The 26,473-nt window shown below is 43.8% G+C and overlaps 3 protein-coding genes and 1 pseudogene across 3 annotated transcripts; 3 read left to right on the forward strand and 1 right to left on the reverse strand.

Annotated features, from left to right (window-relative positions):
* Positions 1 to 757: 757 nt before the first annotated feature.
* LOC136469536 (uncharacterized) lies at positions 758 to 1,264 on the forward strand. The gene has a single exon (XM_066467695.1). It carries the CDS (start codon positions 758 to 760, stop codon positions 1,262 to 1,264), a length of 507 nt encoding a protein of 168 aa, XP_066323792.1.
* Positions 1,265 to 2,301: 1,037 nt separating this feature from the next.
* On the forward strand, positions 2,302 to 16,513 carry LOC136476895 (calcium-transporting ATPase 5, plasma membrane-type-like). Its single transcript, XM_066474865.1, has 34 exons — positions 2,302 to 2,794; positions 3,368 to 3,484; positions 3,568 to 3,610; positions 4,170 to 4,285; positions 4,376 to 4,507; positions 4,988 to 5,077; positions 5,192 to 5,261; positions 5,342 to 5,412; positions 5,486 to 5,569; positions 5,650 to 5,727; positions 5,807 to 5,878; positions 6,041 to 6,124; positions 6,208 to 6,290; positions 6,395 to 6,503; positions 6,591 to 6,646; positions 6,710 to 6,752; positions 6,843 to 6,926; positions 7,165 to 7,302; positions 7,665 to 7,730; positions 7,816 to 7,911; positions 11,852 to 11,962; positions 12,064 to 12,228; positions 12,459 to 12,518; positions 13,027 to 13,191; positions 13,332 to 13,448; positions 13,561 to 13,659; positions 13,888 to 14,025; positions 14,328 to 14,428; positions 14,534 to 14,579; positions 14,657 to 14,791; positions 15,400 to 15,507; positions 15,583 to 15,674; positions 15,931 to 16,028; positions 16,116 to 16,513. The coding sequence occupies exons 1-34, from the start codon at positions 2,621 to 2,623 to the stop codon at positions 16,139 to 16,141; spliced, it is 3,267 nt and encodes a 1,088-aa protein (XP_066330962.1). The 5' UTR covers positions 2,302 to 2,620; the 3' UTR covers positions 16,142 to 16,513.
* A 3,316-nt stretch (positions 16,514 to 19,829) lies between these two features.
* On the reverse strand, positions 19,830 to 20,934 carry LOC136476898 (LOB domain-containing protein 24-like). The gene is made up of 2 exons (XM_066474871.1): positions 20,371 to 20,934; positions 19,830 to 20,204 (listed from the first exon to the last, which is right to left on the reverse strand). The coding sequence occupies exons 1-2, from the start codon at positions 20,587 to 20,589 to the stop codon at positions 19,830 to 19,832; spliced, it is 594 nt and encodes a 197-aa protein (XP_066330968.1). The 5' UTR covers positions 20,590 to 20,934.
* An 851-nt stretch (positions 20,935 to 21,785) lies between these two features.
* On the forward strand, positions 21,786 to 24,963 carry LOC136472868 (G-type lectin S-receptor-like serine/threonine-protein kinase SD2-5; annotated as a pseudogene).
* Positions 24,964 to 26,473: the final 1,510 nt, after the last annotated feature.

Consider the following 26,473-nt stretch of genomic DNA (forward strand, 5'->3'; position numbering starts at 1 on the left):
TACTATGCATTTAAATATACACTATTTTTAGATACATAATAAAAGAAATATATTTAGAAAAGCCAAAATATCTTATAATTTAGAATGGAGAGAGAGTAAATCGTAGAAAGACACTTTTGCCCTTACATCTACCTCTGCTATGTGCTCTCTCAGTAACATATATTAAAAAGAAAGGGTATCATAGATATTAGTATCCATCTTTTAACCAAGCTAAGTTAACTTACCAATATTAGTTATGAACCATTAGCTAGCTAATTACTAGCTACCAATGGATCGAAAGCTCTGTTTAGATCAATAGAGCTAATAATTAGCTCTTTTGAATCCAAATAGTTTAGCTAATTATTATTTGAATGCCCGATTAATAACTATCTTACTATGTACACTACTACCAGAAACGTTTTTCGTGGCGGACGAATTTGCTTTCCCGCAGCGGGCAAACGTGTCCGCCACCGCGTAAAGGTCACGGTAAATCGTGGCCTTCCTGCGGCGGGCCGCTTTGCCCGCTGCAGTTAATCGATTTACCGCGGCGGGCACATTAGGACGCCCGCTGCGGTAAATCATTAAAAAACAAAAAAAAACCCAGGAGCCCGCCGGCGAGCCCATTCTCAAGCCCGCTAGCGAGCCCGTACGTTCCCAGCCCAACCCACCGACGCACCGGCTGGATCCGCCCACCACCGCGGCCAGGGAGCTCCTCCGCACCGGATCCGCCCACCACCGCGGCCAGGGAGATGAAGGAAGAGGGAGAGGGAGGGAAGTGATGTACCTACCTCCACGCACCGCGCCGCCGTGGATCCCCGCCAGAGCAGGTGCCGCCGTGGATCCCCAGTCACCGTCGTCGTCGTGGACGCCCCAGCCGCCGCCGCCGCGAGGAGGGAGGGGGAAGGCCGCCGTCGTGGATCCGCGCCGTGTCGATCCACGCCATGGAGAGGGAGGGAGGAAGACCGCCGCCATGGTGAGGCCAGATCCGTCGGGGACGCCGTGGTGGATGCCGCCGCCACCTTGCTGTGGCGGTCCTTGCCGCCGGGAGATGCAGGCCGCGCCTCCTCTAGAAGCAGCTCGCCGGCTCGAGGGGAGGGGGCATCCCGCGGCCGCGCGTGGAGGGGTCCGCCGTGGATCCGGGCTGGCACCACCTCCTTGCACAGCCGTGGAACCACGCCATGACCGCCTCCTTGCATTTCCCCCGTCGTGGATCTGCGCCGTGGGGGCCTCCCCCGCCGACGAGGGAGGGAGAGAGGAAGAGAGGGAGGGAGCGCCTGAGCTCTGAGGGTCGCAGCCGCGTGCGAGCTCGGAGGGCCGCCGCCGCGCGAGCACCCGGGAGCCGCAGTCGCGGGGTGGCGCACGGCGAAGGAAAGAGAGGAGGCGGCGCGCGGTCGCGTGAGTCGGGGATGAGAGAGGGAGGCGGCTGGGGATGTGGACTGAGGCTAGGGTTTACAAGTGAAGTGCCACTTATATACGAGCCCAGTAGAAAAGCTGAGATGGGCTTCTTCTGGGTTGAGAGTTTGGGCCTTATTTTTTAAAGCGGGCTTTATAATATGCCCGCCACGGTAAATCGATTTACCGTGGCGGGCCTCTTAAGACGCCGGCCACGGTTAATAGGGTATTTTTCGTGGCGTGCATCTTAAGACGTCCGCCACGGTAAATAAATTTACTGTGGCGGGCAAAAGAGCCTGTCACGGTAAATAAAAAATGCCCGCCTCGGTAAATCGCGGGATTAACCGTGGCGGGCTAAAATGGACGCCCGCCTCGGAGGCCATGGGGGGGGTGTCGCGGTTAATCGTTTGTGTAGTAGTGGTATTCTCTCCGTTCTAAATTATAAGACGTTTTGACTTTTTTAGATTTATAGTTTTTGCTACGTCCTTAGATATGAGTCATGTCTAGTAAAAACTATGCGTCTTGTCATTTGAAACGGAAGGAGTAGTTAACTATTAACATCAGTGGATCCAAACCGACCTAAACGTCACCTTATTATACAAGTAGCACTAAATTCATTTCCCCACGGACAGTGTAGCTATCACTTCTACCTGACCTTTTTATTTAATTTTATTTCCGTTCCATTTGAAACCTGTCAGCTAAACCCGCCGCGCCAAGCTCAAGTAACCGCAGCGTCCGATCCGATCGTTACTTCCCGCCGGACACGGACCACTGACTGGTGGGCCACCTTCACGAGTTCCAACTCCCCCAGTCCTGGCCATGCGCGGGCCCATGTGGCAGCGTGATGCGCCGCAAGAAGCTTCCTCGAAGCTTCATGGCCGCAACCGCCTCGAGAACAAGTCCCCATTCCCGACCGCAAAAGCTGGCCAAGGAAGAAGAGAACAAAACGAAACCCGAAGCCTTTTTTTTTTCTTCCCTGGATATTCAGAGGGGGTCAGGGTCTCATGGTGAGGGAGGAAGGGGGCGGAGCCGCGAGGCAGCTGGCTGTGTGTGTGTGTGAGCAACGCCGAGGTGAGCCGCGACTGGGTTCCCGCCGCCCCCACCTGGCGTTCCCGGCGATCTCGTGGTGACGTCTGTGTGGCGCGCAGGGGTGGGTTGCGCTCGCCGGTCTCTCGGTGTCGTCTCTCCTGCGAAGGTGCCCCTGGCCGCCGCCGCCGCCGCTGCTGTTGCCGGGGTGGTCTGATCAGGCATGGCGCAGGGGAGTTCGCCGCCGCCGGAGATCCGCTCCCTGGACGAGCGGGCCGCGGCGGAGGACGCCGACGAGGCTGAGGCGGAGGTGGAGGAGGAGGAGGAGGAGGTCTTCGACGACGCGTTCGATATACCCCACAAGAACGCGCCGCATGACCGGTTGCGCCGGTGGAGGGTACGCGATCGTCTCTTTGCTCTGACTCTGTTTCCTTCGGATTTGGATCTTCGGTTGGACAGTTGTGTCGGGGATCTGGGTTTGCGTTCTCCGTGCGGTTCCCTTCGATGTGGAAATTATTAGTGCGTATGCCGTACTCTAATTGTTTGAGTGCGCTCGGGGATTAAAATAAGTAGACAGCCAATGTCGTCATGATCGTGACTGGAGACTGGAGTGTGGAGTGTGGTTGTGGAGGTGCCATTTCGATTTTCGAGGCTCGAAGCGTGGGCGTTTTACACGATTCTCTGTGCCGCTTGGAGAAAAGAGGAATTGCGAATGTGTGATGAGCATATTTCCCATTGAAGAACTTTTTTTTTTCACATTTGACTGAAGAATTATACTCCAGTGAAATGTTCCGATGCTTTGCTGATTCTGATTCAGGGTTTCAGCAGCCTCTTTCTCCTCCTAATGACATTGTACTTCTTTTCTTTCTACATTTCTACAAACGCATTGTGGATTGTGGTCTGTTTGCTGACAAGCACAGTACCTGCTAGTATTTAGTTCTGACAAATATGGTTATTCTCTTCATTTCAGCAAGCTGCTCTTGTTCTTAATGCTTCACGACGTTTTAGATATACTCTTGACCTTAAAAAGGAGGAAGAGAAAGAGATTATAAGAAGGAAGATCCGGTCCCATGCGCAAGTTATACGGGTACTGTGTCATTTGCTTACTGAGATATTGTATTCTTTTTTTTATCTGTTTCATTTTTTTTATTCTGAATTTGTATTCTCCAGGCAGCATTTCTTTTCAAAGAAGCTGGCCAAAAAGATATCAGAGGTACAACTGCTACTTCATATTGATATTTTAACCTATGTTTTAGTGTTCATTTTTATAGAAACATGTTACTATTATGCCATCAATTATCATTCCATCCTTGTAAAGGATAGTGATAAAAAGGTCAACAGATTATGTTTTCATTGTTCCTTTGTAAAAAATATAGCAGTTTTCCTGGTAGCAATGCACCTAAGAGCACAGTTCTATATAATAATATAAACAATAACAATGTGGTAATATGCTTGGATTACAATAACAATCATAATAATTTGTTTCACTAGTTTACCCTTTCACTATGTTTCCTTCTTCAAATCATTTTGTTCTTTAAGTTGTACATTATTATGTTAAAGTTCATCTGATTCGTCTATAAAATTCAAGCTGCCACTTTTACCATAAATCAGCTAGCTGTATAGTATATCTCCTGATGTTATATCTGCTTGGAATTTTACTGCTGCTCTGCCAAGTTATACTTGTGATTAATTCTTATGTTTTCCTTTATGCTTGTTTTGCATACCATTTATTTATATTCTTGTGTTATGTTTAATGTCCTTGCACGAAGCAGAAGCTTATACTGGTATAAATCTTGCAACGGCCTCTCGCAGTTTTCCAATTGAACTGGAAAAGCTTAACACATTAAACAGGGACCATGACAATGTTCTTCTTCAAGAAATTGGAGGAGTAAGATAATGCTGACCTTTATTATCACTTCTTTTGGTCAGCCTCTTCATGTTAAACTTTGTTCGTCACTAATTATGTCCATCTGATCAGGTTAGGGGACTGTCAGATTTGTTGAAGGGTAATTTAGAGAAGGGGGTTAGTCCAAATGAGGATGAATTGTTACAAAGGAGGAATGTCTATGGATCAAATACATATCCACGCAAGAAAAGAAAAAACATACTGGTATTTTATAAGTACATATATGATCATATATTTTCAAGCATTGCAAATAATCACTTCCAGTTACAATCTCCTGCTATTAACACTGTGGCTGCAATTTCCTAGTGTTACACATATTTCCCTTTTCTTTTCCTTTTGTTTTTTCAGCCTTTAGTCTGACTTATGTCTTTATGTTTCTCTGCTCAAAATTTCTGCTACTTTGACTGAAATCATGTCTCCTTTTTGCCACTGGAGGGAATTTTGGACCACTTTTCAATGAGATAGCTCACTGGCAGAAAGAGGGAAAAATTGGAAAAGAGTAAATTTCAAAAGCAACGAAAATGCAAAATAAATCCTTAAATTAGTGAAGACATTTTTTTTAATTGTAAAATCAAACTAGACATTGGTCCCATCATAATTTTCTACTTTTGTATCACTACGTGAATCTCGTTGCTTCAAATTTTTACAATTCCAAAATTTAACTCTATTATGTTTGATTCACAGCGTTTTGTATTTGAAGCATGCCAAGATTTAACTCTTGTCATTCTGATGGTAGCTGCTGCCATATCGCTGACATTGGGCATGACCACAGAGGTATTGTGTTTGGGTCTTTTTATCACTCTCTTATGTTGTTTGAACTAAAAATCCTGTTGTCCTTTATTACACATATTGCCTTACCTTTTCTTTTCTTTACCATTATTCGTTCAGGGTGTTGATGAAGGATGGTATGATGGTGGAAGTATCTTTTTAGCCGTTTTCCTTGTGATACTTGTTACTGGTAATGGGTTTGGATTACAAGTAAACTAGTTTTCAGTAGCAATGTTCTATTTCTAATATTTATCATCATCATATCTCCAGCAACAAGTGATTATAGACAATCTCTACAGTTTCGACATCTGAATGAGGAGAAACAGAACATACAAGTGGAGGTGAGTGTGGCCACGCCACGTGTGAACTCCCATTCATTGGCTATATTTCTGATTTGCTATCTGTATTGGTTAGGTTGTTAGAGGTGGTAAAAGATTTGGAACTTCAATCTTTGACCTTGTTGTTGGTGATGTAGTTCCTCTCAAAATTGGTGATCAAGTAAGATGGTATATTAATTTATCAACTGCTATTTTCATTTTTTGTGTAGAATCATCTGCTTATCATTTTTTCACCTCCAGGTTCCTGCTGATGGTGTCCTGATATCTGGCCATTCTCTTGCAATAGATGAATCAAGTATGACTGGAGAGTCAAAAGTTGTAAGTCTATCAGAAAAAGAGCCAGTTGCTGTTCCCAGATCTGCGTTTATTGGATTTTCATTATTGGGTGTTATTTTAGGTCCACAAGGATCAAAAGGCACCATTCTTGATGTCTGGTTGCAAAGTTGCAGATGGTTATGGTTCTATGTTGGTGAGTCCAGCAATCTCAAGCATTTTGACAACATCTAGAACTGAGAACCCTTGTTTTCCATGTCACTGTGCTCCATAGGATTTCCTTATTGTCATTTTAATATTTCCTTTTTCATGGCTAAACTAACTATAACTTCTTATACACTTTGCTTATCAATTTAAGGTAACAGGGGTGGGTACAAATACTGAATGGGGTCAGTTGATGGCTAACCTTTCAGAAGATAATGGCGAAGAAACACCGTTACAGGTTATTCTCTGTAAGGATAGTGCAAATTCTTGAATGGACAAATACTGAAGGCTCTCTTTGGTTTATGCTTTCACCCTTTTTAGGTTCGCTTGAATGGTGTTGCAACTTTTATTGGTTTGGTAGGCTTGTCTGTAGCTGGTGCAGTACTTGTTGTGCTTTGGATAAGGTATTTTATTTTTACTAAATATTGCTACTAACAAAAATGTACCTCTCTCTCTCTCTCTCTCTCTCTCTCTCTCTCTCTCTGACTGATTTTGAAACCAACTTCAGATATTTTACTGGACATACCGAGAATCCTGATGGGACAACTCAATTTGTTGCTGGAACTACTGGTGTGAAGCAAGGATTTATGGGGGCAATTAGAATTTTGACTATTGCTGTATGTAATCCTAATGTTGTTAATATAAAAGTATAAAACTAGTACCATGAACAGATTTTAAATGGTTCTTCTCATGTTTATCCACAGGTGACCATTGTAGTTGTTGCTGTGCCCGAGGGACTCCCATTGGCAGTAACACTGACGTATGAATTCTTATGTAAATTCCATTAACTTTTCAGGTAAATGACTGTCTGCAATTTTTTCAGGCTTGCATATTCCATGAAAAAGATGATGCGAGACAAAGCTCTGGTAAATAAAAAATATGTTTATGCATATATTTATATAAAAAAAGATACGACAGGAGGAAGAATATGATTTGATTTTGTTTCATTTAAATAGGTGAGGCGGCTCTCGTCATGTGAAACAATGGGATCAGCTACTACAATATGCAGTGATAAGACAGGAACCCTTACATTGAATAAGGTTTGTTGAGTCATTTACCAGCCCATTTGCCATTTAAATTCTTTATGATATATTCCCAAGATGTTGTTCTGACATAATGCTTGTTCAGGACTTTACGTCAAACGAATTCTCACACAAACATATGTTCAATTTTATCTAGTACAATGAGCATGTGCTCTGATATTTGTGCTTTAGTTGTGACATTTTATAATTGCTGGCATCACAATTTGTTTGTAACCCATATGAATTGAGCCTGCAGATGACGGTCGTGGAAGCATATTTTGCTGGAACAAAGTTGGATCCATGCGATGATGTTAGCCAGATGTCAGACAGTGCAGCATCACTTATTATTGAAGGAATTGCACAGAACACAACAGGAACTGTATTTCTGCCAGAGGTACAGAAAAGTCTCCTTTTTTATTCCAGATACCATTTTTGGAAACTCAATGCTAGATTCCATAGTTCATAATATCATGGATTCAGTGTCCAGAATGGATCAACTAGACCAACTAAGGAAAAATTGAATTGAGTCTCAAGCACAGTCTTTTAATAGTGTGAAACTTGGAGGGATCAAGCTTATCAGCAGTTTAAGATCTGAAACAATCAGGTTATGCCCTTAACATGCAGGACACCTGAACCGGGCATCCTCTTGGTGGCAGTCTAAGGGGACTATTAAAAATCATCCATAGCACTCGTATTATCAATCGACAACTTGCCATGTTCGACAAATTTTCATCCATTCTTTTTCTTTATATACAGGATGGGGGAGCAGCTGAACTTACAGGTTCACCTACTGAAAAGGCCATTCTTTCTTGGGGCCTTAAGGTATTATTAGTTTATTACTTTTGATTTACTCTTCAGTATTTCTACAAGTCCTTTTTCTGTTGACTTGACTTTCCACCTTGCACAGATAGGGATGGATTTCCACGACGTGAGGACAAAATCTTCAGTTATTCATGTTTTTCCATTTAACTCGGAGAAGAAACGTGGCGCTGTTGCAGTACAGGTACTACATAGTGTTATGTGTACGAAACCTTAATGCGACTAATGTGTGTCTGAGAATCTTTTTTAATCTTTTTGACTCATCTTGTTTTCTACAGCTTTATATATTAGTAATTCCTTGTACCATGTACCGGCCACATGATTGCCACTTACCATCTTGCTACTAGTTGTAATTTGTAAACAACTTCTGGATTTGTTTCAAGCATAAATTTTTTTTGAAACAAACCAAGTAGAACTCCGCCTATGTTGTCTCAACATAGCAGGTCCCAAGCCCTGGTAAAGGAGGAGGATTGTGATAGGCGTGGTGAGCCAACGTTAAATCTAGCCATTCTAATAGAGATGAAACCCGAAAGAAAACCGTTGGGGCATAACCCTCTTAGCGACACGCCATATCAGAACCCGGGTACGGTGTTAAATGGGCAAGGGCCGGGTCGGCACCCCCTTGGTGACGCGCCGTGTCGCGATCTGGGCATGGTGTCAAGTGAGCAAGGATCGGGTCGTTGCTTCCTTAGTGGCGCGCTACATCGGCGTCCGGGTGTAGTGAAAAATGAGCAAGGGTCTTCAAATCTGTGTCGACGGGTGCGAAGGTTAAGGAAGCTAGTCGAACCAACTAGGATCCATTTAGGTAGTTGGAATGTAGGGTCGCTTATAGGTAAGTTAAGAGAATTAGTTGATACCGCGACTAGGAGGCATGTAAATATATTATGCGTTCAAGAAACTAAATGGAAGGGTCAGAAGGCGAAGGAGGTGGACAATACAGGTTTCAAGCTTTGGTACACAGGGACAGTCGCGAATAGAAATTGAGTAGGAGTTTTGATTGATAAGAGCCTCAAGAATGGTGTGGTGGGAGTGAGAAGGCAAGGAGATAGGATTATCTTAGTCAAGCTTGTCGTTGGTGATATGGTCTGGAACGTAATTAGTGCATATGCCCCCTAAGTAGGCCTCGACGAGAGTGCTAAGAGACAGTTCTGGGAAGACTTAGATGGCTTGATTAGAGCTGTACCTAGTAGTGAGAAGCTTTTTATATGAGGAGATCTTAATGGGCATGTAGGTACTACAAGCGCATGTTTCGAGGCAGTTCATGGAGGTTTTGGGTATGGTAGTAGAAATCAGGAGGGGGAGGAAGTTCTGGACTTCGCGGTAGCTTTTGACCTGATGATAGCCAACACTTTCTTTAGAAAGAGAGAATCTCATCTAGTGACTTTTAGTAGCGGACAACATTCTAGCCAGATTGACTTTGTCCTCGCAAGAAGAAAGGACAAACGAGCATGCTTGGGTTGCAAGGTGATACCAGGGGAGTGTGTTGTTTCTCAACATAAGCTTTTGGTGGTAGACTTTCGTTTTCAGGTGCGTGTCCGTAGAGATAAACAAGCTAAGATTGAAAGAACAAAGTGGTGAAAACTAAAAAGGGAGACGTCAGAGGTATTCAGGGAAAGGGTTATCAAAGAGGGCTCTTAGAAGGAAGAAGACATAAACAATATGTGGGAGGAGATGGCAACCAACATTCGAAAGGTGGCCTCAGAGGTGTGTGGAGTAACCAAAGAAAGTAGAGACGAGGCTAAAGATACTTGGTGGTGGAATGAGGAAGTCCAAAGGGCTATTAAGGAGAAGAAAGAATGCTATAGACGCTTGTACCATGACAGGAGTGTGGACAACATAGAGAAGTACAAGGTGGCAAAGAAGACTGCAAAGCGAGCTGTAAGTGTGGCAAATGGTAGAGCGTACGAGGACCTTTACCAACATTTGAGTACGAAGGAAGGAGAGAAGGACATTTATAGGATGGCTAGGGTTCGTGAGAGAAAGATAAGGGACTTCAACCAAGTTAAGTGCATTAAAGATGAAAGGGAGCATCTCTTGATGAAGGATGATGAGATCCGACATCGATGGCAAGAGTATTTTGACAAATTGTTCAATGGTGAGAATACGAACACGACCTTTCAGTTGGATGACTCTTTTGATGACACCAATAGACGCTTTGTGCGGAGAATCCAAGAATCTGAGGTCAGAGAGGCGTTGAAAATGATGAAATGAGGTAAGGCGATGGGACCGGATGATATCCCAATCGAGGTGTGGAGATGCCTCGGGGACATAGCTATAGTATGGCTAACTAAGTTGTTCAACCATATTTTTCGACCGAAGAAGATGCTTGACGAGTGGAGGAGAAGTATATTGGTACCGATCTACAAGAATAAAGGGGATATTCAAAGTTGTACTAATTACCAGGGAATTAAGTTGATGAGCCATACTATGAAGCTCTGGGAGAGAGTTATCGAGCATCGTTTGAGAGCAATAACGCGGGTCTCTATGAACCAATTTGGTTTTATGCCCGGAAGGTCAACCATGGAAGCTATTTTTTTAATAAGACAAGTTATGGAGCGGTATAGGGAGAAGAAGAAGGACCTACACATGGTTTTTATTGACTTGGAGAAGGCTTATGATAAAATACTAAGGAATGTTATGTGGTGGGCTTTGGACAAACATAAAGTCCCAATGAAGTACGTCAGGCTCATTAAGGACATGTATAACAATGTTGTGACTAATGTTCGAACAAGTGATGGAGACACGGATGACTTCCCAATTAGGATAGGACTACATCAAGGGTCAGCTTTGAGCCCTTATTTGTTTGCCTTAGTGATAGATGAGGTCACAAGAGACATACAAGGGGACATCCCTTGGTGTATGCTTTTCGCCGACGATGTAGTGCTAGTTGATGAAAGCCGGACAGGAGTGAATCAGAAATTGGAGTTATGGCGGGAGACTTTGGAGTTCAAAGGTTTTAGACTCAGTAGAACTAAAACAGAGTATATAAGATGTGACTTCGGCACTACTACTCGGGAGGAGGAAGATATTAGTTTGGAATGTCAAGTAGTGCCTAGGAAGGATACATTTCGATATTTAGGATCAATGCTACAGAGAGACGGGGATATTGATGAAGATGTTAGCCATAGAATCAAAGCAGGGTGGATGAAGTGGCGCCAAGCATCTGGTGTCCTATGTGACAAAAGGGTACCACAGAAGCTAAAAGGTAAGTTTTAGAGGACGGCGATTAGACCTGCTATGTTGTATGGTGCAGAATGTTGGCCTACGAAAAGACGACATGTTCAACAGACAAGTGTCGCGGAAATACGTATATTGCATTGGATTTGCGGTCATACAAGAAGGGATCGAGTTCGGAACGATGATATACGTGATAGATCAGGGGTAGCACCAATTGAAGAAAAGCTTGTCCAATACCGGTTGAGATGGTTTGGACATGTCCAACGAAGATCTCCAGAAGCACCGGTGCGTAGTGGAATCCTAAGCCAAGATAGTAACGTGAAGAGAGGCAAAGGAAGACCGAAGTTGACTTGGGTAGAGGCAATAAAAGGAGACTTGAAAGGATGGAATATACCCAAAGACTTAGATAGGAGTGCTTGGAAAACAGCTATTCACGTGCCTGAACTTTGATTGCTTCTGTTGGGTTTCAACTCTAGCCTACCCTAACTTGTTTGGGACTTAAAGACTTTGTTGTTGTTGTTGTTGTTGTTGTAAACAAACCAAGCAGAAGAGCTGCTGATTATATTAAAAAGAGAAAAAAACCTATAGACTGAGCAGTACAACAAAGCAACGACAACGACTACAACAACCCCTAGAGGGGCAAGATTTCGAGCATAATTTGACTTGTGTTATACTTCTAAATTAGCCAGTTTTGGGACACCCCTCTGCTTAAAGGGATTACTGCTTACTAGTCAATTGCCTCCATGGTTTTAATCGTTAGATTCCATTGCCATTTTCTTATCATTCTTGAATCAGGATAGATTTCCATAATCTTGTCTTTTGATATGCAAAGATTTTGTAACTGTTTGTCCAGTGACTTCCTTATCCTGATGAAAATATCTATGCCATACTGTTTCTTATCCCTATATGGCTAGTGTTATCTTGGTGTCTGATTCCTGGAATTTTAGTCAGATGATGGTGTTCACATCCACTGGAAAGGTGCAGCTGAAATAGTGTTATCATCTTGCAAAAGCTGGCTTTCTGTCGACGGCTCGGTTCAGTCAATGAGTGCTGAGAAGGTAATACCATCTCCTAGCTTTTTGTTGGTTAATCTGAGACTCACTTGACTTTTAAAAATGTTTGTTTCTGTGAGACCCACTTGGACTTTTAATATTTGCAGCACGATGAATTCAAGAAATCAATTGAAGACATGGCAGCGAATTCATTACGCTGTGTTGCTTTTGCATACTGTTCCTTTGACATTGAAATGATCCCAGAGGAAGACATAGCAAGCTGGAAGTTGCCTGAGGATGACCTGACCCTGCTTGGCATCATAGGAATAAAGGTTGATTACTGTTATTGTGGACTCGTTTTTTGGTTCGACTGTGTCTGTACTTGACGCATACTAGGGAGTCAAGTTATTTGTTCAAACACTTGAGCGTAGGACAGTACTGTGTATTCTGTTCTGTACTTTCTTCTGGGATTTTGCATCATAATACCTCCTGTTTAGTCTCACGTGCATCTGCTTTTAAGAAAAATTGATAATAGCATTCAAACAACTTGTTTCTCCTATAGGACCCCTGTCGCCCAGGTGTAAAGGATGCTGTACAACTGTGCACTACTGCCGGTGTTAAGGTTTGTGTTGCTTATATTGTTTTTATTCTTCCTGCATCACATTTCGTGCATTCTAAGGATGACCTAGAATTTTTTATTGTTTTAATATTCAGAGAGCAAATAAAATGGTAGTAACAGGAACTAATATTAACAGGAGGAAATGATCCCAGTCTAATTGTATACTGAATATAGAAGTTCAAAAAACAGCAACAGAAAAAGGATTACAATATGTTGTCTCATTTTTTAGCATGAAGAAATTGCTAGCCTTTGTCCTATGGCAAATAACTTCCTAAAACCCCTTGTTCATTCTTATGGTAGCTTACACATTATTAAGCACCATGTAATTGCCCACTAACCAAATACTGTCCACTAGATCATGTACATCTTTCCAGTCATTGATGTATCTTGTTCTGTTACTATGTGGATAGCCTTTCTATTTATTTTTCTTTCTTTCAAGAATGCATGCATTTTCGTTGGAAATGGATTTTGTTTTATTCTATGATTGATAACCATAGTGTCTGTAATTCAGGTGCGCATGGTTACAGGAGATAATATTGAAACAGCTAAAGCTATAGCTCTGGAGTGTGGAATACTAGATGCAAATAGTGTTATTTCAGAGCCATTTGTAATCGAGGGAAAAGTGTTCCGTGAGATGTGTGAAAGTGCAAGATGGGATGCTGCTGACAAGATAATTGTAACCCACTCTCACTATGTCTTACAAGTTGTTTGGTGCTTTCTTTCACTTTGCCAATGTCATTCTAGCCTTTGTCCTCTGGAGCATTTTGAAGTCCTTTCATTCTTTTTGGTGCGATAGAGCTAATTAACTTGTTTCAGGTGATGGGGAGGTCCTCACCAAATGATAAACTTTTGCTTGTCCAAGCTTTAAAAAGAAAAGGCCATGTTGTAGCTGTTACTGGTGATGGCACAAATGATGCCCCTGCATTGCACGAGGTGACATGTTCAGCTCAAAACATTGATGAGCCATTGCATATTGCACTTTTTTTTTTACATTGATGAGCTTACCGTTTCTAATTGCTGCCTTGCTTCTTGATTTGCTGTCTAGGCCGATATAGGTCTTTCAATGGGCATTTCAGGGACAGAAGTCGCTAAAGAAAGCTCTGACATTATAATCTTGGATGATGACTTCACGTCAGTTGTCAAGGTTTGTTTGGTAGAATTATACAAGAGGACTTAACTGTGCTCGGCACTTGTTTTCTTTCCTTGTAAAAAATAATTCCACTTGTTCAGAGTTCACACATTCAAGTCCTGAACATAGCAAACATGCATGAATCCTTGGTCGAATGTGCATTTCTAAGCTATAATTCTTGTTGCAGAAGTGTATCTGGTGAGATTTAGGTTAGAATTTATGGATTTGTACATCCTCTTTCAGGTTGTTCGTTGGGGACGATCTGTCTACGCTAATATTCAGAAATTCATTCAGTTCCAGCTCACCGTCAATGTTGCTGCACTCGTGATTAATGTGGTTGCTGCTGTGTCCTCTGGTGACGTGCCCCTAAATGCTGTTGAGGTTGGGACAATTTCCTCCTTTTTTTTGTGCAATTTACTCGACTGCTGTCATTGCTTCTACATTGAAGCAGTTAGTTGTCATGTTGCATGAAACGTCTGCTGAATTTTAATATTATGTGTTAAGTATATATATGGAATTTTAAATCTTTCCGGTAAATACGTTCAAAAAAAATGTTTCTGGTAAACAATTTGTATAGAACTCGAGACATATAGATTAACAAGGATGCAGCATTTTACCTGAGACACATGTGTTTCCAGGCTGTTTCTCATCAGTATCATATACTTTGTTCTTTCACTTTTCAGCTTCTCTGGGTGAACCTTATCATGGACACACTTGGAGCTCTTGCATTGGCAACCGAGCCTCCAACAGACAACCTTATGAAGAGAAATCCTGTTGGTCGAAGGCATGTAAAATGATCCAAAATTCCTTGTTGACAACATTGTGTCCAATATGTATATACTATGCTTTCTGAATTTTGAAATATTTTACCCATACTTTTCTACTGCAGGGAACCTCTTGTTACAAATATTATGTGGAGAAACTTGTTTGTTCAGGTTAGTATTCCTTCATTATAAAACTGGATTCTGTTTAAAATTCTTTCTTATGCTGATATGTTTGGAATTTTGCACAGGCCATTTACCAAGTAGCAATTCTTCTGATTTTTGATTTTGCTGGAGTAAGGATTCTGCGTCTGCAGAATGAAAGCCGATCTGACGCTGAGAAGATAACGAATACCTTCATCTTTAATACATTTGTATTTTGCCAGGTGGAATATTTGTTCTTCAATAATTCAAGAAACATAACAGAACATTACTGCAGACAAGTCTTGCTTCACCTTTTAGACAAATGCATACTAACATTGGATTATTCTCAAAAGAAAAGAATCAATGTTGAGTTGACTATAAATTGGTATTAGTTTTCCACAAAAGGGACTAGTGTGTTCTCTAGCCTTGATACTACATGGATATTTTTCTTCAAGGACTTGTTATAAGCTATTCATTGCTTTACCATAGTCAAGTTATAAGCTATTAATTGCTTTACCATAGTCAAGTTTCAGGTATGGCATAAGTTATATGGAAGTTGGTTATATGCTTCACCTAGAATGTTTCTTTATCAATTTTCAGCAACTTGCTAGTTTTATTTGCATTTTGGTTTGTTCCAGTAATTTAATGTGGCCAGCTTTAACCTCCTAGAATCTAGGCCCTTGACTGACCATATATTAGCCTGTTGTCTTGCTTGTACGAAGTTGAACCATACCAGAGTGATTTGCCATGAAAATAATCCAATGTTAGTATGCATTTGTTAGTACGAGTTAACCCCATGTACATCTGGAACAAAGGTTTGAATTAACTTGGATGTGTTTTTTTATGCCAGATTTTCAACGAGTTCAATGCCCGAAAACCTGAGGAAAAGAATGTCTTCAAAGGGGTAACAAAGAATCACCTATTCATGGGAATAATCGGTATAACAACAGTATTTCAGGTAACAGACAATATAGATTCTCTACATTGGTATCACCTCTGTCCATGGTTATAAAGTCGCTCTTGTCTTTGGCAGATACTGATAATTCAGTTCCTGGGGAAGTTCTTCAAAATAGTGAGGCTTGATTGGAGACTATGGTTGGTTTCAGTTGCTATTGGCCTTGTGAGGTATGCACTTCAAAATTTGGCAACCTCTTATGGTTTCATAAACCTTTTCAATCCTTCGCATGCGTCACATCCTTTATGCACGAGCCCGCATATTATCCTGACTGATCACATTGTGTATATGAACCCTGACAAGTATGATGTCTAAGTCACTGATTCTTCCATAGAACCCCTTTTTTGTAAAATTGAATGTGAAGCCCTGTTTCAATGTCAATTTTGGTGTGAATGCTGACCTCTTTCCTTCATTTGATGTTTCCAGTTGGCCCCTGGCTTATCTGGGTAAATTTATTCCTGTGCCCGTAAGACCTTTCCCGGACTATTTTAAGCCTTGCTGTTGTCGGAAACCGTCGCGCCGAGGTGAGTCGCCATGAAGTTATTAGCTTTGTTCCTTCTCTGCGTTGGTTTGTTTTAATCCAAAAACTCAGAAATTAATCGGTAATGCAGACGAGGAGGAAGGTGGACAGACCTAAGGTACAACGAGTGGTCAGTGTAAATAGGCATGTGATAAGAAATGGAGATAAATTGCACTGGTTGATTCCATGGTAGCAGCATCTTGGGGATGTACGTATAAGATGGCAGCTAGTCGGCCTCGTAGTTTTCTTCTAGGAGAAGCAGTGGGAAACAAGTATACAGAAGCCAAACTCGTATAGTAGCCTACCCTATCGTTCCTCATCAGCATAACCTGAATGATGTAGCAGCATTTTTTTCCTGGCGATATGATCTGACTGTAAATGTGTAAATGTTTATCGACTAGGAGATGTTCTTATTTTCCATACACCTGTTCTACGGAACATTTTTTCTATACGAAAATAAAGTCAAAGAACAGCTCTAAAACAATCTAATCTTTTTTTTTCCTTGAATCACAGTATAGACGCAGAGCTTTATACATGCACGCATATTCACCTCTATTAATGTATATAAACACCCTACCTTTATGACCATCTTCGGATGACAGAAATTTTGTGACGGTCAGTAAATCTCGGTATTGATGAAATCAGTACATGTGTCTTGCTGTCAATGGATATGCACTAAAAGAATAATGTCATGCCTTGTTGTCGATAGCTACGTCGTTTACCACCGAAAGAACAATGATGTAAATCCTCGAATAAATCTAATAAAATTGGAGCTAAATCTTGAAATAAATCCAATAAAATTCGAGCACTCGTGTCAAGTGAAGAACTTAAACCGGATGAACAAGTTTCACCATAAACCCAACCAGGTGAGCTATGCGCCCTTTAGTGCACGGATAGGCTTCTTCGCAGCCTTGCCATGATAAGTCGCCCTGCCATGACAAACCTTGAACGAAAAAATGATAGGATTATGCAGGGTTCAAATCATGTACACCATGGAGTGGTGGAGAGGACACGGATGGAAATCTACCATCAATGGTGAAGCTAGAGCCAAACAGAGGGGATGCGAAGTAGAGTTCAACAATTTGACAGAATTCTAGATGGAATTCGTGAATTTTGGTTTCTTCTATAGCCTGTAGGTGAACGAAAAGTGCGTTTTTGTTTAGAAATACCGCCTTTATGCTATATGCTGTATATCTTGAGTCCAATAATGTGAGTTTGCACCTTAGTAAAAAAACGGTCCAACCCTACATACTACGAGGTTTAGAGATTGAATGTCACGGTTGACGATATATATCGACCGATCCCTCTTCGTGGTTGTGACCAAGGTCACGGAACATAATGGGCCAAAAAGCGAGTTTCCGGAGCTTGAGCTGGATAAATGGGCAGGCGCCGACAGTTTTGTTTCCTTTGCTTTACAATCACATCAAGCAGGAAAATCGAGTGGCAAAGGCACTAGATTGGCGATATTGCGCACAAGCTTAATTAATTACTCATGATCTTGTTGCTGGCTACATTTAGAAAAAGGTTTTGTATGGTTTCACAACTGCTAAAAAAACAACATATTTTACTTCATTCCAATTCCTCCTAGTGCCATTATCCTTGTTAGGTATTACTTTTAAAAAAAACACAGAAGTATTTTTTTTTCAATTACCAATTTTTTCTTCGAAAACCTACACTACTCACAAGATAACAGTAAAGGAGCTGTTTCTAATTAAAACCCACACTACGGGATACGGGAGGGCACTCGGCAAAGCCCTAAAAACACTCGGCAAACTCTTTGCCGAGTGTTGCACTCAGCAACCGACACCCCGCAAAGATTTTATCGGCAAACGTTCTTTGCCGAGTGTTTTTTGTCGGGCACTCGGCAAAGACTTCGCCGAGTGCCCAAAAAACACTCGGCAAACATTTTTCGAAAAAAAATAAAAAAAACCAAGCACCACCGGCCGACGCCCACCACCGAGCTGCCTCCCGCTGCCACCACCGAGCTGCCTCCCGCCGCCACGCCACCACTGAGCTGCCTCCTGCCGCCACCAAGCCTGCCACGCCACCACGCCCGAGTTGCCGGTGCCGAAGCTGGGGCCCGCCTCGACCACGACCACCTCGCGGCCGGCCATCGCGCCCACCACCACGAAGCCCACGCCCACCACCACGGAGTCCGCCGCCTCTCGCGGGGCCCCCGACGTGAGGCCTCGCCCCGCGAGTCCCCGCCAGATCCAGGGAGGAGGGGCGGGGTCGCCGCCGGATCCGGGGAAGAGGGGCGGTGCGGCGGCCGGATCCGGCCGAAACCGGGGAAGAGGGGGGAGAAAGGGAGAGGAGGGGCCGGGGCGGCGGCCGAAGAAAGGGAGAGGAGGGGCGGGGTCCCCGCCGGATCCAAGGAGGAGGGGTGGTGCGGCGTCTAGATCCGGCCGGATCCGGGGAAGAGGGGGGAGAAAGGGAGAGGAGGGGCCGGGCGACATCTTTGGAGAGAGGGAGGCGGGCGCGCGGATTTGGAGAGAGGGAGACGGGGGGAGAAGGAGACGGGCGACGAGGCGGGCGGAAGAAAGGGCCCCGAGGGATCGGAAGGCGTCACTATCTATCAACAGATGCGCTTGGCGAAAGAGTGGGAGGAGAGGGAGGCAAGGCGTGATGCCGCGGATGGGGGAGAGAGGGAGAAGGGGGGGGTTTCTTCTCCGCCCCTCCTTTGCTTTCTTTGTTCCTTTCTTGGGTGTTGCGGGAAAGGAGGAGGGAGGGAGGCGGGCGCGCGGATTTCTTTGCCGAGTGTTCTAAATCTGAGCACTCGACAAAGTTTTTTTTCATTTTTTTTCTTCTCCTTTTCTAGAAAAAAGATTTTATTTCTTTGCCAAGTGTTCTAGATCTGAGCACTCGGCAAAGTTTTTTTATTTTTTTTCTTCTCCTTCTTTTCTAGAAAAAAAGATTTTATTTTTTTGCTGAGTGTTTTTTTTGACACTCGGCAAGCCAACTCTTTGTCGAGTGTTTTTTTTACACTCGGTAAACTCCCTCTTTGTCGAGTGTTTTTTTTTTTTGCCGAGTGTTTTTAGCGCAGCACTCGGCAAAGAACATGTTCGCCGAGTGCCCGAGGAAATACACTCGGCAAACATAAAAACACTCGGCAAATTTGAGGATTCCGGTAGTGCCAGATGAAAGTGTCCCTCTCCCCTCCTGTAAAACTATCTTCTTGTTCTCGCAACTAGCTAGACTATGCCATTCCAAAAGTTTATTATTCTGTATACTAATGCTCCTGTAAAAGAGACATTAAAAGGTTTTATTGTATAATAAGAACATTAATTAGACGACACGTACGGTTGTTTGTTTCCTTCGAACTATGAATGTGAGAATTGCTTTTTTTTATATAGTGGCTGGCTGCCTAGCCTAATATCTTCCCAAAACCGTACATGGATGCCATCCTCTAATTAAACCTTCCTAATAATGTTAGGAGTACATTTTAATTATTAAATAGCTAGAGGAGGAGCATGTAGCTCCGCTATGTCAAGTCAAGCCATTCAAATTCACGTTGTAGTACGTACTACCGAGAGTGGTCATATATGCATGCATGGAGTATGATGCGGCCAAATAAACAAAGCTTCATAATTAGACCGTAGCCGTTACTTTGTCGAACACAAAGATACGACCATACGTACATATATTTGGAAATGTTCTACATTTCTACTTACGTGGCAAAATATAATATAATATAATAAATACACAACAAAATCATGTGTATATGTAAATTAAAACCCAATGCGACGTGATCGAAAAGGTGAAGTGGTTGATTTGGTTTGAAAAGGCTACGGCCAGCAGAGCTCGCTCAGAGGCGGCCATCGAGGTCGAGGAACTCGTCGGGGTCCATCAACGGCGCCTCCTCCTCCTCCTGCTTCTCCTCCTCGTCCTCGTACACGTCGATGCGATGTCGTCCGCCGCTGTTCACCGTCACCGCAGCAGCTGCAGCAGCAGCGAGAGGCGGCTGGGGCGGCAGCGGCAGCGGCGACGGCGGCGCCGTGCCGCCGTGCACGTGCATGGCGAGCTGCGCCCGCGTGGTGGCGAGCTGGTGCTGCACGTCGCGGATCTCCTGCTGCAGGCGGTGGATGATCCCCGTGCAGCCGTACACCGGGTCCTGCACTCGCCAGTGCGCCTCCGTCGCCATCGTGTCCGCCGCCCGGCCTCGCTCCTGCACCGGCAGGCTCTGCGCGCGAGCAACACAGAAATGGCGCATGCACACGTACGTCATCTCGTCATCGCACTCTAATTTGCATGCCATATAATAAGAGCTAAAAAAAAGTCTCAGTGATGCCATGCCATATGCATGCATGAGCATGACGCACTGCACTACTACTGCTGCACGTACGCACCTGGAGCACTCTGGTGACGTTGCTGGTGCCGAAGACGGCGCGCACGTCGGCGTACCTCCGCGGCTGCGACGCCGGGAAGTAGGGCGCGAGGACGCAGTCGGGGGCGCACCTCCGCCGGAGGTTCTTGCACGCGGCGCACCGCCTCGCCGCAGTCGCACTGCTGCCGCTGTCCGGATGATAATGGTCCATTTCCATACCGCCGCCGCCAGCCGCGGACATGAGAATCTAACGGAGATCACGAAGGATCTCGGCGTGAGGTGTTGCTGAGATCTCGGTGGATCCTCGAAAGATTTGGGGACGGATACGGCGGCGTTCCGGCTATATATGCTCGCCGGCCAGGAATGGTAAGCTCAACGGCTACGTGCATGCGTGGGCTTCCAATTGAGGAGCCGAGGAGCAGCGCCGTCGGGGAGCCGGCCCCGGCCGGAATATGGAAAGCTCAACGGCCGTGTCTCTGCGCTGCGCATGCCGATGCGGCAAGGGGAGAGGGCCCCAGGTGGACCGGCTGCTTGCATTAGCTGCATTGCCTTGCTGGGAAACGGCGGCGCACCGACCAGGAGCAGGGAGTGTACGTGTGCATGCGCTGGTCGACTGCGCGGTGACCGCGTCCACGTACGGTACACCCGCACGGCGCTGGCAGGCACCAAAAATTGTTGTTTAAGAGCACTGTTTGGTAATCCTATTTAAAAACATAAGTGTTGCTATTACTTTAGATTTTGTACTTTGTTCCGAAAGAATCCACGGTGCATATAGCTGTGCCAAAGAAAAAACACACGCACACACACACAAATCGTGAAACGCCTCTTGGTTGCTGCACCAAAATGAACCAGGAGGTTCGCTGTTCCGTGTAGTAGTTCCACACAGGCTCTTGCACGGACCAATCCAATGAGTGTATAAGATTTGATCCTCACGGGTCACGGCTTACGGTTCAGAGTGAGAATCGATTTTGATAACTAATTGAGAAAGGGACTCCACCTGGTCACTGTACTCTTTTTTTTTGGTTGAGGAATTGATTTTACTGCTTAATAACACAAAATAATCGTCACTCTCTAAAGATCGAGTTTTAACTGAAGTCAAAAGAATTTTAGGGCAGCCTCCGGTCTTTTAACTGAAGTCAAAAGACAACACTGTGAATGGCATACCATCCGAAAAGTTTAAAGCAAAACTCTCGCAAAGCCTCTTCAAAGTAACTGCGAAGAGCAGCAACAAACAAGGATTACATCAGCTTAAGAAGTCCACTTCGGACAGCAGCAACAGACAAAGATTCCATCGACTTAACAGCCTACAAGATAGTACCTTTTGTTTCAGTAATTTCTATACCCAGAATATAACTTTGACTATGATTTTCCATTATAACAAAAAAATAATTTCATCTACGTACTTTCCATGCTGTCTTAGATCGTATCTTCAAACTAAAATGTTGACGCTGGACGAAGCTGGTTGACGAGACTCCACGCCACGGCCGACCATGTCTTCGATCGGCACAGCCACTGCTCGCCTGCACCGCGTGCCGAAACAGTCAAACGCACCGCTGCACTGACCATGCTGCAGAAGTTGGAAACAGTCAAACACTCGAAGTCTAAAACCAATCCAGCTACCAAAACACCGCGTGCCGTGGCCGTGTTGTGGTTGTGGTTGTCTACTTCTTCTTTTTTCAAAGTGGGGTTCTCAACTTTATGATGCGAACAAACAGATATGCAAAGGGAGAAGAAGACTGGTTGACTGCTATCTCAGTGCCCCAGGCGGGCAGGCAAACCCCACCCATGCCGGCAGCAGGTCCGGCGACTGGAGCCTCCCCGTCGAGCCCGTAGTCAGGTGAGTTCTTCTTCGCTGTAAGCTCATCTCTACAACACCCTTCACGTCAAGACTATAACTAAATCTTACCGTCTCCACAATACCTTCAATTATTAGCAGCTGTGCCATGGCTCGTTCCAATCTCTTCCTCCTCCTGCTTGCAACTGCAACTCCGTTGATCACCGGGCAGCTCTCCGACTACCCGACGGCCAACCTCTCAACACTGTGGACCAACAACAACGCCTCCCTCAAGCACAGCATCACCTACGCCGATGGCTCCGTCGTACGGGCCATTGTTCTCCGGTCACCAAAGACCCTCTATGGTCCTTTCGCCGCAGGGTTCTTCTGCCCCTCCGCACCCTGCGACACTGGTGCTTTCCTGTTCGCCGTCTTCATCGTCTACACCAACAGCGGTGCCGGCATCACGTCTGTAACCAATGGCATTCCGCAGGTGCTCTGGTCCGCTAACCGGCTCCACCCTGTTAAGGAGAACGCCACCCTCGAGCTTACTGGAGATGGCAACCTGATCCTCCGTGATGCTGATGGCGCTGGCGTCTGGTTGAGCGGCACTGTAGGCAGGTCCATTGCTGGTATGATGATCACAGAGCTGGGCAACCTGGTGCTGTTTGATCAGAACAATGCCACAGTATGGCAGTCGTTTGGTCATCCGACTGATGCACTGGTCCCTGGGCAGTCACTGCTGGAAGGCATGAGGCTCACTGCAAACACATCTGCAACAAACTGGACTCAGAATCTGCTGTATTTAACTGTCCTCCATGATGGATTGTATGCCTATGTTGAATCCACACCACCACAGCCGTACTTCTCAGAATTGGTGAACGGAAACAAGACAGGAAACCATCCGACACAGTTTACCTTAACCAATGGCAGCTTCAGTACCTCTGTACAGCCTACGCCAGATCAAGATTCAAGCATCCCATTGCCAGCAGCCAAGTCTACCCAGTACATGAGATTTGGAAGTGACGGACACCTGAGGCTGTACGAATGGTCTGACGCTGAAGCAAAGTGGGTCGTGGTGTATGATGTGATCAAGATGTTTCCTGATGATGACTGTGCTTTCCCCACGGTCTGTGGGGAGTACGGGGTATGCACAGGAGGGCAATGCAGCTGCCCCTTCCAGAGTAACTCTACATCAAGCTACTTCAAGCTAATCGACGGGAGGAAGCCGAATATTGGTTGCACGCCTCTGACTCCAATCTCCTGTCAAGAAATTCAACATCATGAGCTCTTGAGCCTAAAAGATGTTTCATACTTTGATATAAATACAAGCCACACCATTGCAAATGCTAGAAACAGCGATGACTGTAAGCAAGCATGCCTGAAAAAACTGCTCTTGCCAGGCCGTGATGTTCACGTATGGACAGAATGAGTCCAATGGTGACTGCCTGTGGATCACGAGGGTTTTCTCCTTGCAATCAATACAACCTCAGATTCTTCATTACAACTCCTCTGCTTACCTCAAGGTGCAGCTTAGCCCCTCCCCTTCTGCAACTACTGCAAATAAAAAGAAGGCAATTTTAGGCGCTATAATTGGAGGTGTTACTGGTATTGTACTGGTTCTCATTGTTGTCACTCTTTATGTACAAAGGAGGAGGAAGTACCATGAGATAGATGAAGAATTTGATTTCGATCAATTGCAGGGCAAACCAATGAGGTTTTCTTACGCAAAGTTGAGAGAATGCACCGAAGACTTCAGTCAAAAGCTCGGGGAAGGTGGATTTGGTTCAGTTTTTGAAGGGAAATTAAATGAAGAGAGAGTCGCCGTGAAACGTTTGGAGAGCGCTAGACAAGGGAAAAAAGAATTCCTGGCAGAGGTTGAAACGATTGGTAGCATTGAGCACATCAATCTTGTTCGGCTGGTAGGATTCTGTGTAGAGAAAGCACATAGGCTTCTAGTATATGAATATATGCCTAGAGGTTCCCTTGACCGGTGAATATATTACCGCCACAATAATGCCCCTCTTGATTGGAGCACCAGGTGTAGGATCATTCTGGATATTGCCAAGGGCCTATGCCATCTTCATGAGGAGTGCCGGCGAAAAATTGCTCATTTGGACATTAAACCACAGAATATTCTGTTAGATGACAACTTCAATGCTAAATTGGCTGATTTTGGATTATCCAAGCTCATAGACAGGGATCAAAGCAAAGTAGTGACTGTGATGAGAGGCACACCTGGGTATCTGGTGCCTGAATGGTTAACGTCACAAATCACTGAAAAAGTTGATATTTACAGCTTTGGAGTTGTTGTTATGGAAGTAATATGTGGAAGAAAAAATATCGATAATTCTCAGCCTGAGGAAAGCATCCATCTGATCAATTTGTTACAAGAAAAGGCTCAAAACAACAGGCTGATTGATATGATTGACAAACAAAGTCATGACATGGTCACACACCAGGATAAAGTTATTCAGATGATGAAGCTTGCAATGTGGTGCTTGCAACATGATAGCAGTTGAAGGCCATTGATGTCAACGGTAGTCAAGGTACTGGAAGGTACAATGACCGTAGAAACTTCCATAGATTACAATTTCTTCAGTTCAGATCCAGTACTGTCTGTTCATAGTGATCAATCAGCATATTCAGCTCCACCACTGGCATCAATCTTATCTGGTCCAAGATGAAATGTATCACTGTCAGTAATGAATAGAAGGAACATCCATATTGTACACTTAGTCTTTGTAATTGCTTCTGTACCTTATCTGATTTCTAATTTGGAAGTATGTTTCAGATAGCATAAGAAGAATATTTTTTGCAAATTAATGTCATATTTTCCCAGTGAAGTTGTAACTCTCTACATCTGGAATAGAAAAATAGTGTAATTTAATTTTACATCATCTCAGGAGCATATAACCAAGCCGACCCTCACACAAGCAATATGTTACCAAGTATCCAAGAAATACTCTATCAAAAAGTTGTTTGCTCAAACTCGAGGTAAATATTTATCAGGAGCATATAACTTCTACATGCACAATCTTTAGCATGACTATAAAGAATATTCTACAGCCCTATTGGTACTGGCAATGGCACTTTAGTATGTCTAGCTACTTGGCACATTTAATTCGGTTAGTTTCTACAAGCAAGCACACAGATGCAGCATTGACAGAGCACCCAGTCACCTTCCTCACAGATGAAATCACGTCGTATGAAGTCTCTTAAGTGAGTCAGGTGCTTCAAAGCATCGTCATTATTTGTGTGTTTAGGTCACTAGGATCACCTTATCATGCAACTATGCAAGAAAATAACAAGATGTCAAATCTCCATAGCTATAACAAACACTAGCAGAGAAGATTGACACCTCGGTGATGATTCAGGAAGCCCAACGGCAACACTAACCTGGGAGTTCAACCTGGCAATTTCAAGATTCGTCCTTGTATTTCTTGGTTAGTCACCCACCAAAGCAAACGCCTTCTCAGCCCGCAAAGTGCAAAGTTACATGAAGGTCATCAAAGTAGAAGGCAATGGGGCAGATTGCTTACTGCACAAAGTGACATCAATTACACCTTAGATTGTAGAACGAAAAAACACACCATACCCAGGGTTAGGATTGGTTGATCCATTCACCAACTGGTTTCTCAAATAAAATATCATCATCCTTCTACAGCCATTTCAGTTCAGATTGTCATGATTGAATGAAAACAGTGTGCTATCCAATGCTCTTAGCTTAGAGTTGGCATTCTCCTGGATGTTTGACAAAATGGCTAACACAGATAATCTCTCTACTTTCATGTGAAAAAGGATACAGTCGACTGGAAAACAAAGAAATTTATGATCAGTGTGACATCTGCTTCAAATATTCTTAGAGCAACCAATATAAATAGGTTAAGATTTCACAATCAAATACGAGTAATACATCTGATTCACCTACTGCCATTGTATAATCTGGTCATCACCTGGATGGCTGATGACTGATGCTTCACTTATGTAGTCAGCAATGCTTGGTGAAAAGGTAAAATAATCAACTTGAATAGTTGAATTTGAGGCTTGTATTTAATAAGAACAAATGAAATTCATTACTTTTACATACATAAAAACGCAAAAGGAGTAGTACACAAGTCACTATGATTAAAACAAAATCAAGTCACAAGATTTGAAGCTAAGAAGTACTGAAATTAAATATGTTCATTAAAAATACAAAAATGTGTGGGTTTTAAAATCTAGTGGCCTAATTTGACAAAAAAGAACAAAAAAATGCAAGTTTTATTATAGGACATACATTTCTGTATGCTAGGCATGAGACATCCATGTATCAGATGTAATTCAATTTGGTCATCTAAAAGGCCTTAAA

Source organism: Miscanthus floridulus, chromosome 8 (assembly GCF_019320115.1).
Source record: "Miscanthus floridulus cultivar M001 chromosome 8, ASM1932011v1, whole genome shotgun sequence".
In the NCBI taxonomy this organism is placed as follows: Eukaryota; Viridiplantae; Streptophyta; class Magnoliopsida; order Poales; family Poaceae; genus Miscanthus; species Miscanthus floridulus.

Excerpts from the sequence above, each read along its gene's own strand:
- LOC136469536 (XM_066467695.1), top strand. The coding sequence starts at position 758 with ATGTACCTACCTCCACGCACCGCGCCGCCGTGGATCCCCGCCAGAGCA.
- LOC136476895 (XM_066474865.1), top strand. The coding sequence starts at position 2,621 with ATGGCGCAGGGGAGTTCGCCGCCGCCGGAGATCCGCTCCCTGGACGAG. Across the intron at positions 14,026-14,327 it reads TGCCCCTAAATGCTGTTGAG|CTTCTCTGGGTGAACCTTAT; the intron begins GTTGGGACAATT and ends TTCACTTTTCAG. Across the intron at positions 14,429-14,533 it reads AGAAATCCTGTTGGTCGAAG|GGAACCTCTTGTTACAAATA; the intron begins GCATGTAAAATG and ends TTTCTACTGCAG.
- LOC136476898 (XM_066474871.1), bottom strand. The coding sequence starts at position 20,589 with ATGTCCGCGGCTGGCGGCGGCGGTATGGAAATGGACCATTATCATCCG. Across the intron at positions 20,205-20,370 it reads ACGTCACCAGAGTGCTCCAG|AGCCTGCCGGTGCAGGAGCG; the intron begins GTGCGTACGTGC and ends GCTCGCGCGCAG.